This window comes from Tauraco erythrolophus, chromosome 7 (assembly GCF_009769465.1).
Source record: "Tauraco erythrolophus isolate bTauEry1 chromosome 7, bTauEry1.pri, whole genome shotgun sequence".
Classification (NCBI taxonomy): Eukaryota; Metazoa; Chordata; class Aves; order Musophagiformes; family Musophagidae; genus Tauraco; species Tauraco erythrolophus.
Genome location: NC_141471.1, coordinates 37,701,146 through 37,719,352, shown reverse-complemented (window position 1 = coordinate 37,719,352; position 18,207 = coordinate 37,701,146). Strand labels below are relative to the sequence as shown.

The 18,207-nt window shown below is 37.3% G+C and overlaps 1 protein-coding gene across 4 annotated transcripts in view; it reads left to right on the top strand.

The window, feature by feature from the left end:
- SKAP2 (src kinase associated phosphoprotein 2) overlaps nt 1–18,207 on the top strand; it is a 123,561-nt gene that overhangs the window by 89,877 nt on the left and 15,477 nt on the right. For 3 of the 4 annotated variants that reach the window (XM_086614721.1, XM_086614722.1, XM_086614719.1), the window contains one exon: nt 16,713–16,781. In XM_086614721.1, coding sequence (XP_086470847.1) covers nt 16,713–16,781 — 69 coding nt within the window. Of the gene's footprint in view, nt 1–2,585; nt 2,595–16,712; nt 16,782–18,207 lie in introns of all 4 variants that reach the window. The other variant, XM_086614720.1, reaches the window with a different exon arrangement.

Genomic DNA, 18,207 nt, shown 5'->3' with positions numbered 1-18,207 from the left:
GTTTTATTGTAGTTCAGGTAGAGTCAAAAACGTCAGAACTGCCAAATATCTCCCAACTTGTAAAACCTTCATTGCAAGATTCTTCGGAAAAAGAAAGCTTTATATTGTCTTCATCAAACTAAGCTTTTGTCTTTTGTTTTTGTGTTTTTTTTTTTTTTTAATAAAAACACAGAGGAGAACTTGGTTAAGCAAAATAAAAAATATTGCAAATAAAGGCTCATTTTTGCTTAATTAGCTATTTATTTTCTTCCTTAGTACACTCTATATATTTCAAGTCCACAGCTGGGTATTATAAGCTGTAGGATAATTTCTAAAACTGTACTATTTAATAACTCTGTGTGTGTGTAGAGCTACCTAGATGCAGAGTTTCTAGCTTAGTGGTCTTTTAAACAATGGAATTATCTTTGTCAGAAGAGAGAACATGTGCCAGCTTTAAAGATGATGTCATCTGTTCCAACCCTTGACCAAATTTTTTTATTAACTCAGAGTTTCAGTGACACAATTTTTAAGAGCTTTCAGTATTGTCTTCTGTGGTTTCATATCTGTATGGAGCACATACCCAACACTGCGATGCTAACTACTACCTGCCACCTTGATCCTTTCTGCAACCTCAGCTCAGTTTGTGTACTGTCTACAATACTCTTGTACAATAGGAGAAAAGAGGTGTTAATCTAAGATAAGTAAATTATCTTAATTTTCAATCTTTTGTTGTCTTTTTTCTTCTATTCTCTTTCTGCTCACAAACTTGCATTATAGTGGTAGCTTCCATAGTGTACAGTCTTTCCATTAAAATGTTTCTAAAGATAAGATTTGATTCTTACTTTGGTGGTGCTTAGTTGGTGCATGGAGGTAAAAAGCTGCCCCTACAGAATAGGTAAGATTGGAAATCCTGAAGCAATATAATGTGACACAAGGCTGGCATTGTTGGCTTTGTGCCATCTCTTCTTAGCCTGGCCACAGCAGAGGGCACTTTCAGGTGGCAGAGGTGAAAGGACAGTGAAATTCAGCGCTGTGGTGATCTCTAGCCAGGGGAGCTGCTGTGAAGAACTAACCCAGCCAACGCAACTTGCATCGGTTCTTGGTTTGTGGTAAAATTAAATTTTGGGATTGATTCAATCTCTGATTGAGCTAAGGATCATAGTCCAGCCCCGGTATCTGGCCGGTAGTTCTCTTTTGCAGCTTAGTTGGAAGCTTAGCTAGGGAAATTGTAACTATGGCAAAGCTCAGAGAAAGGTAAAAAATGTCTTAAGTTTTATACAACAGGAAGTATGCTATGCAAATAAACACTTCATCTTGTTTACTTATTTTAAACAAAGTCTTTTAAATAGTTTTGAAATTATATGGGTGTTATTTCATAACTTATTTCTGACATTTTGCGTGAAGGTAGGGAATGATCATCCATTCTGTCTCATGGTTGTCTCTTTAAGCAGCTTTGTCGTCTTAATTTTATCTAACAGTTAACCTCTGCAGTTAAGCAGCGTAACTTAATACCATCCTTATCCTTTCTTGTTGCTAGATTACTTGAATTTTGAAGAAGCAAATTGTTTTTATGATGGTGTACCCCTTTCATGAGCATAGAGGGGAAAGAAAAGAACATTTGATTTACCTCTGATTTACCTCGTCTTGGGAAGAAGGAAGTAAAGATTATGTAGTGGAGTTTGAGTGTAAGTTTGATCTGTCACTCATGAACACTGACTCATAACAAATATTTGTATTCTTAAAATGTACTGTCAGATGTATTGACTTTTTGGCACTAGAAGTGAAGATTTCACAGTGCTGTGTTAATGAAAATACTTTTTCAAGAGACCTTTGCTTATTTTAGAGTTTTCAATACATCACAGTCAGGGTCTGTGGGCCCAACATAGCGTTTGGTGTCAGGCAGTCCCAGTTGTGGATTACATCTGTATAATAAGTTCCTAAAAACCAGTAAGCTAAAATGAAGAAATTGTTAATTGGTCATTGTAGACCAGAGCAGTAGGTTGAAGTCAGCAGAGACACAGGTGACGGTGGAATCTGAGGCGTTATGTATGATCATTGCTATTAAGTCGATCTATTACATATCCCGGTATATTGTCCAAATTCCTCCCAACATTTGTTGCTTGTTTCAAGTAGTTAGGGAATTCTTTACTACTTGTCCACAGAAGCTGTATATAATGCTGATGTGCTATCAATTTTATTTATTTTTATTTTTATTTTTTCCACAGAAAGAATTCAAAGTACTTTGAAAGCACTTCATTTCATAATTAAAAGTGTGAAGTATAAGTAGAGTCTGGAATATTTGAAGCTGAAAAGACCAGATGTAAGATCAGCGTTTTTGAGGACAGTACTAAAGATGAGGTTCCAAAGTAATTACTGAAAGTGTTTTGAATAATTTCCATTAAAACATCTTTCAGATTCCAGAACACAGCAAGGGATTTGTTTACTTTTAAAGTATCAAGGATAGGTCGTTCTTCAAACCAATTTTTTCAAAAATTGAATCTCAGTGTTTTAAAGAAATTAATATTTTTTACTTCTTTAGCCATTGCATTATTTTTTATATATGGAGTATTTTTAATATCTTGCTGAAAGTGGAGTACCAGAATAAGGAGAAGAGGGTGTTACAAAGCTTACTCAGTTTTCTGCAAATCAAGAGAAATTAAAATAATACAAGAGTAGTGAAAAGCAGATGTAAATTACTTTTCGATGTCAAGGAATAGTAAAGATTTTTTTTCTGTCAAAGATGTCTGGTTTTGCTTTCCTGATCACTGGGATTTGGGGTCTTTGATTATATGCCAGACATGAAAATCATTGAAAAACAACCTCTTTTTAACTGTGTATCACTGAATCCCAACTGCTATGATGAAACGGAGCTGTGTCTGAATTCTCTGTCACTCTGGGTTTTGAGGCAATACGCTTACAGGATTTATATATACCTTGGAGTGTCCCTTCAGCTAGTACTAATGATCACGAGACATGAGTTATGAATCCAGACAACTTTTTGTATTTAAAGACATTGTATCCAGAAGGTGGTTAAGAATTTGATACCTGGACCTCAGCTTTTGTTTGCCAGAAGAGCTTGGGCTTTATCTTCAATTAATGTAATCCTACATCTAAAGAGGGAGCTTTTTCTTTCTACTGATGTTAGGTGTCAGTGATGGAAGAGGAGGTAAGACAATCTGGTGTAGCTGAAAAGAATGAGATGTCCACTGAGTAGGAAGTGGCAAGTCTTTGGAAAGAAAAACAAGGTTCACAGGCTCTTCTGTGTTTCTTCTGAAGTGAATATAAGGTGGTGATCTGTGAACAAGTGGCCCATAGCTGTCTGGAAGCCTACTGTCTGTGATACAATTCAAGCCCTGCCACCCCATCACACACACATTCACAAACACGCAAGTGAGGAGGCCAATACAAATACAATAATAACTGAGTATTCAGATTTAGTCTCATTTGCATGTGAGTGGTATATTCATTGGTTCGACTTGGAGTGGGGTTGTCTGCTGAGAAATACTCTCAGAAGAGTGTGTTCTTTATTTAGTAATATACTTCTGCTGCAGAAAACTTGGTCAGCTATGAAATTCAAAATAATTAATTACAATATCTACAGTAAATGGAAAATGTATGCTGTTCAATTTAGGCATTTATTCTCCTCTCTTTGAACTGCATGCAAGACTTCATGGTTTTCAGACATTTAACTTCATAGCTTTCACAGTTTAGAAGTGGAGAAAATAGAAGCAACCTTCCTGAAGTTGTGGTCTATTATTATAATAAATTAAGCCAGTTTATGTTGGAAAGCTGTGTTTATCAAAGTCTTGGCTTATCAAAGACTGAATTTTATTTCTGTATTTCAGAGTTTAAAAAAGAAAAATACCTTAAAGCCCAATCAGACCAAAAAATATCCCCCCCCCAATAAACCGGAAATAAATTGTTAAATCTGCATTGTCTGTTGGCACTTTGAAACTTCTTTACTTAAAATTAGAAGGCGTAACTTAAAAATATCTAAAAATCAAGCATTTTTAATAATGCAGTTTTATGTTTAAAGAACTCTTTCAAAAACTATTTAGCACACAACTCATTGAAAGTAATTTACTTATTGAAATAAGATATTTTATTGCAAGTACTGATCCATCATTTTTATACTAATTTCTGTGCACCAGCACTGAACAACATTTGACACTATTGATTTGTAAAACCAATCTGATGTGAACAGTATGTGACAGAAGTTATTTGTTATTAAGAGATAGAATCCTGTCTCAGACAAGCTTGTCATCCTGGTGAGAAAAAAAATCACACAAAGTAATTTTTCTTGTATCATAGTTTTTTTTTCAGTGTTGACTCTGTTTCTGACAGCTGGCTTCATGTCATATGTGAACAAAGCTTTGTTTATGCATGCATGTCTTCAATGGGTTATGGACCCAAAGTTCGTTCTTTCGAAAGCAAAGTATTTTTCTTTAGTAGCACTGTTTTTATCCAATTAGGAAGCAGTGCAATAATTCTAATTCAAAGCATTCAGAAGAAATGTCTTGGTATGTGAGATAGTTTATTAACCATAAATTTGAGTAATTGCTGTAGTTTAGCAAGTTCAAAGCAAAATGTCAATTGTATTATGTATATTTATGAAAATAGAAATGTTGGGCTTGCTCTGTTGCTTGGGTATAACTCTGATGAATACTATATAGATAGATCAAGGAACCTTTTCTTTTTGAATTGTGTCAAATGACTGCATATCAGGCTATTAAAACCATTAGGTAGAGTTTTTTGAGAAACAAGAGCAACCAGAGGTTATATGGTGCCTCAGGCTATCACTTCTCAACTTTTCTGGTTTCCATGAGGTACCTATTAAAGAACCATAATTTATACAACTGGATTCTCAAATAAGACCCAGCAAGGTGGGCTTTAAAGGCTGAATTAATCACTCTGTTACTCTAGACACAAATCTCTTATTTGAATTTTTCAGCCTTAAGAAAGGTATCAGAATACATCCTTTATATGTCTTTTCCTGTCAGTGTGCTTTTTATCTGCTACTCGCTTTCCTTCCTACTCTGCTCAAAATGGAGGAATTAGCCAAACAAAATACTATTATTAACCAAAATAATAATTAACTAGTGCTTCATGAATTTTGCTGGCCATATACATGTATACCTGATTTCCTTGTGTGTTACAGTGTACTGTGTTTGCAATGGATGTTGTATTTAGTTTACACTTACATAAGGAAGGCAACATGGGAAAAGGCTGCCAGCTTCCTTGTCTTGGCTGCTGCTTCCTGGGCTGGGAAGGATTCTTTGGAAGAAACAGGTTTGTTGCTCCTAGGAAAGGAAAATGGTCAGGAGAATACAGCTCCCAAACCACACAGCGGACCAGGCAGAGAGGGCAAGATGCAGCAGTCTGCTGTGCCCTAGAGTAGAGAGAGGGATTCTCCAGGGAAGTGCAGGTACACAGATAAGCTTCAGCAGTGATGGGAAAAATATTTTCTTAAGAAGCCAGAAAAGACTGAGGAAAGTTTTTTGGCAATCAGTGAAATTTAGATTAAACAGCAAGGTAAGAGGAAATTTTTCTTATCCACAAAGAGGATGGTTGGCACAGGGGATATTTTGATTCAGTCCTGTTTTTGAAGTCTGCTTTTTCCTAGCAGATCTTGATTTCTTCCACCTAAAAACTCTGAGTGTCTGCTCTAGTGAAAGCTAGTTTGAGATCTCAGGAACTTTCAGTATCTGTAAGGAAGATGTTCCAGCAGTTCTGTCTTTGGTTTGGGGAAGGATTTTGTCTTAGCAGGCTGTAACGATTATTCTCTCCTTGAATCTTGAAGGCAACAGCGAGTAAAACTAGAAATTAAAGGAAGTAATCTCATTTTCAAAACAAAGCTGCTGTCTACAGAAAAGCCTCTGGATCCTAGCATGAGTGTCATCCTTCCACTGATGCAAAATATGCTAACTGAATCTATACTTGCTTCCATACCTGTCTCAGATTTCTTTCCTTAAGAAGTGAGGCATCTCCATTATTAAATTTTGAACAGTGGTTTCAAATAATTCAATAAGCGGAATGTCAAGACGGATATGATTTTGTCATAATTTCCATACGAGTCATGAGACCCAGTTTGTGGTTCAACTTTTTAGTTTAGACCTAGCAAGTGGTGGTTCTTACAGAGCAACTGGGACTCTGTTGTGTCTCTGGCATGACAGGTGGGTAATCCAAAGTACTGCTGTGAGGCAATTCAAGTGGTCAAGGACTCTGGGGACCCTGGAGTTTTCTGGGATGCAGCTGCATGCCAATCCCACAGTAACATGGTGGGCTGCCTGGGGAGCAGTTGTCGTCATCTGCTTATGAACTATTTCCAGATCTCTGCTGTCCTACCTCATCACTGAGGTGCATCGCAGTATGTGGCATGTGCAGCTCATAAGATCAGATATCCATTGTTGCTGGTCCCACTGTGGACCTAACATATGAGAATGGGGGAATGGGACAGTATTTGTAGAAATGAATGTGGGAATGCTACCCAACATATGGTATGTGTAAACAGTCTGCACTGCAGCTATAATTTTCTGCTTATTTCTGATTGAATGTGATTTTTGTTTGCGAGTGAATCATTACAAGAATATTTTACAATTGCTTTATTTCATTATTTAAGCTGGAGAAAGGATTTAGCATAGCTGACATGATTTAATTTGATGGCATAGGCCATAAACAGTGAAAAGAGGCAGTGGTGTGGGTTTGCTACTTTTCATGAAAGTACCCAAAGGGTAAAAGCTGCTGAATTTTTTTTGTCAACGTGCTGTTAATGATCAACACAGAGAGTGTAGAAGTGTCTTGGTAGAACATTTTCGAAAGAGTTATAAGAGAAGCATCTGGGAGCCAGACTTTTCTTGTGGAAACATGCCAACAACTGTATTGTGTTTCCTTTCACTAAAGTGAGCTATGCTGAAATGCCTTGTCTTCTGTCCTGTTTTTGAGTAAGTTCATTTCTGGAATCAGACTATAAATTTGAATACTTTAACTGTGCAGATTATTAAAGGATATTATGTGGTTTAAATAAGATGCTTTCTTTACGAATTCTATGTATGTAAATATTATGTCAAGTCACATTTGTCACAATTAGGGATACGTAGTTTTCAGAAATGGCTTTTAAATGTAAATCTTGCTGCTGATCAATGAGTATGGGAAACTTCACTTGACATTTACAGACTTTTTTTCTGTGTGTCATATAAATTTAAGCCTGAGAAATACAACCCCTGTACATGGTTGTCAAATAACACTGTAGTACAGAGCTATAGAGAATAGATTAGTTAATTGAATATTTGATTGCTAGATGTATTTACATAGAGAACTATTTATATTGTCTACGTAGATTTTAATAGCCACCACATTTGTTTTAGCAAAACATTTTAATAATAAGGTTTATAAAATGTCATGCTGAACACTTAAACTATTTACATAACTAAGAGCTATTACGGGTTGAGAGAACAAACAAATTTATTTTAGTTGCAGTGAATTCACATAAATCTCTATTATGTTTATATATAAGAATGTACTTATGTGCATGCCACACTTATTTAGGCAAGCAATCTCTAGCGCAAATTCCTGTTAACCAACAATACAACCATAGAATCAACTTCAAAATCCTTGTTTGTTTTGTCCCTTTGAGCTATTAATTTGCATTCTGTCCAATACTTGCAACTACTTTTTTGGGAGGGTGAGAGGGGACAGAGGAGGAAGCATTTTTTGTTAATCAGTTAAATAATTAGATGAGTGTGTAGAAACATTAAGCCTCAGAAGCTTTCCTTTACATCGTTGAGGCCTGTTGAGAGCAGTATCTTAAAATATTGTATTCCTTCTTTAAATGCTTAAGTATGGATTTAGGTAAGATGCCTATTGCCTTGATTTTGTATGCCAAATTTGAGGGTTTAGGAACATTTTTAAAAGTGGACCCAAAATTGTGCTTTTGTTGGAAGCTAACAATAAACTTCATCGTCAGAGATGCTTCTGATCAGGTGTGGAAGGTATTGTCTAATCCCTTGATCAAAACAATATAGGTAACATTTTAAAAAGTGCCTGATCAAACTTAAGGATTCTGAAGTCATTTATGAAATTTTCACCTTGTTTGATGGCCCATCAAATAATCTTTTCTTTTCTGAGTTTAATATGTTCTGACCAGTTCACTCAGCATATAGGATTAGACAATTCCAAGAGATGTGATTTCTGAAAAGTCATTGAAATAGTGACTTTAATTGCAAATACAAAGTTTCTGTGAATATGAAAATGGGAGAAGAATGAGTTTCTGAAAGTAGTGGATCTCCCTGTAATTTCTTTTATACTTCGTTATAATTATTGTGTGCATATCCACAATTGAACTTGCTTGTGATGACCTTTATCTTTTCTCTTGAGAAGAATTACTATTATCAGGTCTTTCTTCATGAGGAAATAAAAAGGTCAGTGCAAAATTCGTCCCTTATTTCTATGTAGTGCACATTGCACTTTGACATATTTGTATTGAATTTTATTAATAATAATTAGATCATTTAGTAAAAGAAATTTTAGTATTCCAAAATTAGACATTCTAAATAGTCTTTCCTGGTGAATACTCCTCCTTTTCCTATCTTTTTCTACCTCCTCTCCTCCCAAGCTTGCTGTTGGTGTAATGAAGATTTTACATACTTTTATTCCTCCTAATCATGTCAGACTAGCTAATTTTTTTCCTCATGTAACCTTAAACTAGCAAACTGTTAATTCTTCTGCATCTATGTTTGTCTAAGAAAAAAAAAAAGAGAATGTAAAGTTGTTACTTTTTTTTTTTATTGGAGATTTAAAATTATTTGTTGTTTGGAAGACTAGTGCTAGGAACTGCACAACTAAGTTGATGCAGCTGTCACTCAAAACATGACTGAAAGTTGCTTATTTGCAAGGAGGGATCCAAGCAGGAAACAGAGTTCATGAAATCTTAATATATTCATACGTAAAACCAGGAATTGCCTGTACCTTTGTGGATTGCTCAGTTATCCTAATGAATATATTCTTTTCTGTCATTCAGATGACTGAGCATGTTTTTCCTCCCATAGTGATGGCAACCTGGTGTACTGGAGGGTTTCCCTGCCCATGGCGGGGGGGTTGGAACGAGATGGTCTTTGAGTTCCCTTCCAACTCTAACCATTCTATGATACTCTTAAAGCCTGAAGGGCCTTGCGAATCCCTGGAAATGGCAACTTTCACACTAACAACCTCTGTGTTTGTTAAATGAACAAATTTTATGTGGTCTGAAGATGATACAGTCTTTATATGAATTGGTTGTGACTACAGAATGGGGCAAAGGCAGGGGAGCAAGGATACCGGGACACTTGATACTGGGGAAAGGAAAGAAAAGGAAAGAGAAAAGGAACATCTGTTCAAGTTTCAACAAGTAGGGAAGGTAAGTAAAGCAAAGCATGCTCCCACATTTCCTGAAAACTTGGCAAAATTATGCACAGTAGAGTGAGAAGGTCCACTTTGCAACAGCTATGGACAACCTTGCCAACAATGTTCCATTTTCTGACTTGTGTGAGAGTAATTGTATGTCCTCCAAGGACAGAGATGTGTTCTTTGATCACTTAGTCTTCACGCTTTCTGCTCTAAAACATAAAAAATATTTTCTGCTAGGAAAATCTTTTGTTCTTTGTGTTGTTCACCCCCCCCCCCCCCCGTAAGTTAGTGAGAAGTCATATAGTATCTTCCTACTTTTAAAAACATAGTTTTTTAATCCATTGCCCTAGCATAGGTCATGTGGATGGGCATGTGTGCAATAGTATAGGAGAAATGCAATGTCTTTTTCACAGATATATTCAGAAAGAGATTTTTTTCTCAAACACTTCTCCAAACTTACTCGTTTCTCACTACGACTTCACTCTGTTATTATTCTTCATAGCAATAGTTATATGATCCAAACAACATTATTCTGCACAAGGCTGAAGAATTGCAGCTTTAAAGTGTGTTTTCTATTTGTCCCTAGTGGGAATGGGATTTTTTGATTTACTTCACTCTTTAGTTTAGCAAATGCTGTAACTCCAAAATGCTTTTGTTAGGAAGGGAATGTTATATCTGCTTTTTGGTTTTGATTAAGCCAAACCATAACATATGCTTGGGTGGTGTCACAGGAAGGTTGTTTTAAGAGAGAATTCTCTTTTTCCTTTGGAAAATGGCTAAGTGACATTCCAGGACTCCAGTATCACTTCTTCTCCTCACCTCCTTTTCCTGCAGCATTGATCCTGAGTTAATTTATAGCAGAGTCTACTAATCTTTTCTGTGAGGATGATGAGGTAACATTTCCAAGGTCTTCTCAATAGGAGGCAGTGCTTCACTTTTAACTGAGATGGCAGGTTTGGTTATTCAGACTGCTTACGCGACTGGGAGTAATGGTGGTGTACAGTAGCACCTTTTCAAGATACGAGGAGTGCAACTGAGGGGAAAAAAAGTGCAGGATTTCTCAAGGAATTCAGGAAACCTCACATCTGGAGACTTGGCAAGATCTGGACAGAACTGAATCATTTGAGCTAATCCTGTTCTATAAAGTCATTAGCTTCAGCTGTCTCATACGTGAACTATTAAAATGCACAGACCCTTATAAACTACTGCTGAATAACTTAGTATGGAGTACCAAAAGAAGCCAGATGTTGTTTCCTAGAAACTTGATCTAATTTTCAGAGTTAGAGCAGGGTGTTAGACTAAGAGATTTCCACTGGTCCCTTCTAAGCCAAATTATTTCATGATTCTAGCTTTTTCACTTTGCCAATGCTATTTATTCGAGGCCATTGGGAGGTCAGTACATTGTCAATAGTAATAACAGACTTCTGTTACTGTCTACTGGTCGGACAGAGTGGTGCATATGCTCAACCTTACTTGCTCTGGAATTTAAATAATATTGTTTTCAAAGAGCTTATGAAAACTTGTGCAAAAAGTGTTAGTTGGAGGTCCCATCCGGTTTAGCTGGTAGTGTATTTGGATGAAACCTTTTGCCTCAATCTTGGAATCAGACTTGGATCACATATGTTGGAAAGAATTTGGGCTAGGAATTGGCACGGGTTCTGTCCTCAACTAAAAAGAAAGCATCTCAGTGTGCTTAATATTCTTCATGAAAAATGTTTTTTTATATACAACACATATAACCTGGAGATCTCTTTCTGTATTCTGTTTGAATACAATTCTGTATTGTCCATTTCCCGTTGTATTTCTGATCATGATGGTGACTATCCAAATGCAGCTTCTGCTCATACTTTGATATCACCTCCTCTACAATCCCAGTGTTTAGCCTGCGTCTAGGTGACCCGTTTCTGTCTCTATCTCCTCTGCCTGTGTTGTGGAAATAGTTTTTTTCACTCAGGCTTGTAATGCAGGAATATAGCTTCTCCATTTGAGCTATTGGATGGTAACTAGCTGACCCACAGAAGTAGGAATAAAATAAGAATTGTCCTCTCTTCTATCATGGTAAGAAATTCGCACATTTGTGATCTCCTCTTTAAATAGCAACCAGCTTGCTTCCCACTTCTGTCACCATCCTGGAGGTATTGTCACCCCCAAACCATGCACCCTGATACAGTCAGATGGAGCTTTAATAAAACAATAGTCTGTCTCCCCCTCTCTGCTGCCCCCCAGGTCTCTCACCATGGCTAGAGAATAGCACCTTCAGCAGCCTCTTCCACGTGGTTTCATTTGTTTACAGAGTGCACCGGAGTGCTACTGAGAATGCAGGATGATATGTCAAGAAGTTGTGTGTAAATCTTCCAGTAATCTGTCATGTCCAGGAGGAACTGGGGGAAAAGGACAGATTTGTGGGAATATTGGAGGATTATCAAAACTAGAGTTCTGTCACTTGGATTTGGAGATCTCTCCCTACAGAATGAGTGGATCTGGAGTCTAAAAGCAGAGGCCAGAAAAGAAAGTCCCTGCTATTATACATACACACGCTAAGGCAAATAAGCCGAGGATCAAGCAACACGTGGACGATTTTGGGGATATTGAGCTGCTTAGGCTAAAACACAGTATGGGTTTGGGTGCAGTGTACAGACATGTATAGATGTATGTACATAGTGAGAATAATGCAGAGGACCCCTCCCCAAGGCTGGGAAGCAGTGTCCTTAGGTAAGGCAGCTTACTGGCCCTGCATAAAACATGGCATTAATTCTTATTCCTTTGGCCCCAGATGTCTCTAGTCATCCCTGCTTATGCTAGCAGAAGTTGTCAGTTCGGCCAAATTATAAAAACGATTTTGTGTTCTTAAATTTCGTGTGTTTATTGCTCCTTCTTTGGAATTGCTTAAATGTTTCTCTGAAAAAATATTTTTGTAAAAGAAAAAAAAGCCAGTTCTTGCTATTTTTTTTAAAAATTACATAGCTGGATTGATTTATGTTCCTTGTTAGAGTAATAACCCATCTGTTGTGGGGTTAGGTCAATTAATAAAATTATAAATCTAGGAGAGAAAAGGTCTTGACTCTTTCTCACAGTAAGCATTTATTCATGTTTCAAAGTTCTTGTTTACATTTTTGCAGAGTTGTTATTTGGTAGCAAAAAAGTAGTGTGGAGAATTGTTACTCTTGGTGTTACCCTGCCGTTGCATCTTTACTTTTTCTTTTTCTTACGCAAAGCAGTATAGACCCATGATGTTCTGTGTAAGCAGAGTTCTTCATGTACACGCTTTTGGATTTTCATGCATGTGTCTGTCATCTCTGCTGAGTACAATAGTATTGTTTTTTAAAATAGATTTTTAATAATACAAGTATTTTTGTGGGAGGCTGTCTTACAAGACCTGTTTATATGGTAATAACCTTCTTCACATTGTATCTTCCCAATGAGATTTCAAATGAAGATACAATAATGTGCATTACAAGTGTGCGATTGGTTGTATCATTATGAAATAGATGAAAAATTAGTTCGTTGCAGTAGGTTTTACCTTAACTGATCAAAACATCTTCCGATGATTTTTCCAACAATATGTGACTGGAATAGCAACTTAACATGTTGTAGAGTTCCATGCTGCAGCTGAGAGGCATGTAAATACAAGCTGCTTATTTGCAAGAAGCTTCCAGATTTGCAATATGATTGCTATGGAAACCACACAATGAAAACCTTATAACCATCTGTGTGGTTTGGTAGATGTTGCTGCATAGCTGAGCTGTTTTTGTTTACTGTTATTAAAGTATTGACTGGAATATATTAACCCACAAACTGCGGTCATCCAGGGTATAAACTGGTATTGTGCAATGACAGTGTCTGTGTCAGAGACTAGAAGACAGTAAAATACCAATTAATAATGGCATTAAATTAGATTCTAATACAAAAAGATGATAAAGTAATGTGTTAGTAGAGGAAACTGCTAAGTTTATGCGTATTTATCATGGAGATACCACATTCCATTGAAGGAATTCACTGTTCAAGCCAAGCTCTGATCCATTTTATACTCAAGTAGTCTGATTTTTTTTTTTCCCCTCCCCCTTTAAGAGAAAGAAACTGGAAGTAAAAAAAAAATCAATGGATTAATGTAAAAAACTCAGCTAGTGTAGAATTCATTGTTCACTTTTTAGATTACGTGGATAGTAGAACCATCTATGATTGGATCATCATTTTTCTGTTTTTCTTCAGACTGCAAATTAAATAAGTAAATTGCTTTCAACAGCTTTCATGGACTAACTGAAAAAACCCTGAACAAACATAGTTAGTTCTTTGTTGCATTGTCACCACAAGAATTTTGTAGGTCGTTTGCCATTAGGGTCTCTAAGTACCAGCAGCGTATGGAACTTAACCTATATCTCAACAGTTCTTTGAATCTACAGCTCTGGAAGAGTTCACTGGTTTAATTAGTGTTGATTAGTCTCATTTTGACAGAGTGAGGAGGTGGAGAAGAGTATTTTCTCACTGCAGTGGTAGTGATGGTGTGAAGAAGAGATACAGAGGAATCATTGTACCAGATTATTTTAAAGGTCTGCATGACTCCTCTTACACAGTATTTTAATAATAAAGAAGGATCTCTACTGTATTTTTTAAAGTTTTTTATCTTTTGACTCTGTTCCATGATGCAACACACATTTTAGTATGTCGCATCTGACTACAGCCGTAATTCCTGGGGTAACTGAGGTTGCTGTGTTTAAAGGACATCTCCTGCACATAGTTATTGCTTCGGGACATATTACCAGAAAACACTAGTAACAACCATAGGTTCTTTTTTACTGTCCTAAGCCAAGCTTATTACTTCAACTCCACTGTGACCATGATTGCATTAGCAAGTAGTATGGACCATTTGCAACAGATTCATAAAGGACAAGTTTGTACCACGGACCTGATATTTGTACTGTGCATATTTCAGAAAAGTTTTCCCATGGAGTCACTTTAGTCTGGTTCCATGAACCAAATGCCTGTTAGCAACTGGACCATGTTCAGTGTGCTTCTGGAGTGCCTCTTCCAGTCTAATTGCACCTGAAAGTTTGTCCTCTTTGCTTTACACTACAGAGTTGTCACAAAGTGTGATAACTAGGGATGGTTGGGATCCAAACCGGTACGCTAATATGGACAGCCTTTGTTTGAATTTGGGACCTTTTCTGTGTTCAAAGAACCTTGGTTCAGACATTTTCTCATGTTCAAATACAGATCTGGTGAACTCTTGTTTCTAGGAAATATGTTTTTCAGGAAGGGGAATGCATATGTCCTAAAGGTTTCCATGAAATTGCAATGTAATCTACATGTAGTCAACTGTATCTTACGAAAATGTCTCTTCAAACCTCCTCTGCAGTTTTATTTCAGTTGAAATACCCTCTACTAAAGCCAGTCCTTGGTTTAAGCTAGTCTGAGCATGACAGCGATAGAGTTAAAATCTACAGTACATTGACATCAATTGATGTAGCTCCAAACATTCAGTAACATAGTATTTTTTTAATCAACATATAATATTCTGTGTGTTGAATGTTCTGGGAAAAGGGAGCGTCCTGGAAAACGTGTTTGACAATGGGATAATACCTGTGACTGGTGCAATGGTGGTAGGGAAGCCACAGCATGGCAGTGCCTCCTAGTGCTCCGCACCGTGCATAGGAGGGATGTATTTTTGCTAATTATGTTCCAGTTGCGAGTGCTTAAAAAAACCCAAACGACTGTACTTGGAAATGTGCCACAAGGGTTATGCCAAGTGGGGGAAATACATTTGAATGCAGTAAATAATTGGGAGTGTTTTGTGTTGTACCACAGCTTCAGATGTTCCCTGGTGGGTTTGTGTGGGATTTTTTTTTTTCTCCTCCTTGGCTCAAATAATAGTTTATACTCATTTCAACCAGATTTTTAGCTAGTCAAGAGTCAGGCAGCAAAAAACTCTTGCTGGCTTAGTAGGGCAGAAGTTCAAAGCTCTTTGTAGAGTGAACATCATGATGTAATTGTAATATTTGTAGGACTGCGTATATAGGTTAGCAGCAATTATGCATACTCATTTCAACAGGTCTACTCTTGTGCTTTAAACATCTGCTTTAATGTTTGCAGGAACAGTCTTGTGGAGAGATTAAATTTTTACAAGGCTAAAAATCCTTTGAACTCTAGATATAAAATTTACTCTTTGTCAATGTAGATAGGCAATTACATAAAAGTTGCACAATGAGGAACATTTTAAAAGCTCTGAGTTCTGTATCTGTTGTCTGTCATTAACAAAATATCAAAATTAGTTGCTGAAATGTGTGCCTTAAAAAGAAGCATGAATATCTGCATAAGATGTGATGAGCAGCAAAGCCAAATAGTTTAAATATATTAAAAGTCCAAGTCTTGTTTGAGAAGTGGGTTTATCAATACACTATTTCCTCATTCAGTACAGCAGCTTTGTCAGTTTTGATATACTGTAAAGACCAAGATAAATCTGTTTCTACTTCCTTATGAACCCAAAGAAAGAATACAGCTAAAACCTCATCGTTTGTTCCCTTTTTTGCCTCATCAACAGAACTGTTGACTGTGAAATGTGAGGAGCAGATCTTATGTCCCTGTACTGAGTGGAGAATGGATTCACTTAAGTAAGGGTGTGGGCATGAGAGAGTTCCCTGTCTGTGCTGGACAAGGAGTATGGAGCACATCTTTTGAAATTGCCTGTGGGGATTTTGGAGTGTTCCAAGCCTGCTAGCCAGAAAACATGCTTCAGAGCTGATCACTGCCAGGCTTTCTCTTTTCTTCTCTCCTAAACTTGCACTAAGTTATTTGATACAGTCTGGCTTGGTTAAAACCATGGTCAGGCACAGGAGGCAGGAGCACCAAATGCATGGCATCTGTAGTGGTTATATTCCCATCATGCAGGTGTCCAGCTAATGTGTGTCCCTGACAGTGTTGAAGGTAAGATGTCCTCTGCCTTCTCTGCATACTTCTCTTGAAAACTTATGATTAGGCTGGGGATACTTTTTCAATCCTCAGTTTCCTTTTCTTTGTCCTGGCAAGTAATGTATGTAGCAGAATAGGACCCTCATTCTAATTGTCTCAGACTGACTGAAAAACAGCAGAACTGCAGCTCTACATTACCACATTCAGAGCAGAGTGAAAAGGGAAACAGATGTTCACAATTGAAATTTTGAAAGAAAGCTCTTGGAGTGTTTGGATGGGTGGGGGAAACCACAGAAATAACAATGTTCCAACTTCTGTATGAATGTGAAATAGTAAACAAGGCTTACTATCTGAAAATGTAGAGTGTGGCTTTTAGACTGATGTGGGCTGTAATTCCTGTCAGCTGAGGTGTCCCTTCAGAGTTTCATTTGCACTTATGTGTTTTGCAGAAGAACGTGCTCCTTCAAAGCTTGAAGTGCCAAGAAAACCACGTGAGGAGAAAGTTACCACTGTTTCAGGTAATTAAAATATTTCCTCTTTATATTGTGTATGCACTTTCTTTTTACCTTATTTTCTTGTCTCTACCCTTTGCTGGTTTAAAATAATGTTTTTATAGCTCTGTAAAGCTGTCTTTTACACCTGGGTGTTTGATGGCAGCAAAACTGCTTAGCACCACTTAGGATGCATGAAAACCACTTGAGAAGGATTTATAAAGTAAGCCAATTTATACAAGGTATTCCTTCCTGAATTACTTTGTAATGACTCAATTAGCTTTCATTTCTGCACAAAGGAGATTTAGTTGCATAAATTAGCTTATCATCATTGAGGAAGTGTCACTGCTAAAGGACAGTTTATAGATACAACATGCAGTTGCTGTCAAACCTATAAGAATGTAATATAGACATCTGTGTATACTTTGTGCTTGAGCAGAACAGACTTCTGCCATTCAGAGACTAACAGGGGACAACAAGTTGCCCAAGGGACTGGCAATGTAGACGTCTCTGAAAAGGTCAACTTGACACAGGCTCTGACAATCGACCCAAAGCTCTGTCTTCTTTGATAAAAATCAGATAAACTTAAGACCACTAATTGATCTGCAGCCTGTTTAAATGTTGGCCATGCATATCTTCATTGCATATGATTACCACAGAAAGCAAATGAATTGGGTAAGAAATGCCAGAGTCCAGTGACAGCAGCATAAAAATTGGAAAAGGACACAAATGCCCAGAAAGGCTGTGAAGGATATTCTCTCAGCCTTAGCTTGGCAAAGTGCCCTTGTGCTAATTATCTCTGGGACTGGAAAAAGAACTGCAAACACCATGTAAAATCACATGGCCAGACAACTTTTCTTGGCAGAAAGGTATTTCCAGTTATGCTTAAAAACAAGATATATATGTGCTTCAAGGGTGCAGACCTTTAGATAAACTGTTGGTGATTTGACACAGCAAGTAGAGAACACTTGCTTCTTATCAGACCTTACACCTTTTTGAGATCCGCTGCATTGTAACCGTGACCTGCACTGACATGCAATCTGCTGCTCCTTCCCCTGTCGTACATAATACACATAATTCTTTCAGGGCTGTCAAGGAAAGGGTGGGCAAGAAGAGTTCCTTTAGGAAGTAGCTCTGCAGTGCTCTTCCTGTTGCAACATGTGGAGAGGAAACAGAGGCCTGATTTCCTGACCCGTACAGGAAAGCAGGAACAGGTTGCTATGAGGAGTTTTGGATTGCTTTTCTTGGAAAGGAAACAAGAACCAAGTCATCAGATGCTGTTAGCATTGTGCTTTGCTGAAAACATGTGTAAAACAACATGACTCATTACAGCCTTAGTACTTGATACTCATTTAGACATTAATTATAAGAGTGTGTTGTCATAATGGAGCGTGGGGTCAATCCAATTATAAAGTTGCCAACAGCTTTTTTTTTTTTTCCCCCTCCCACTAAT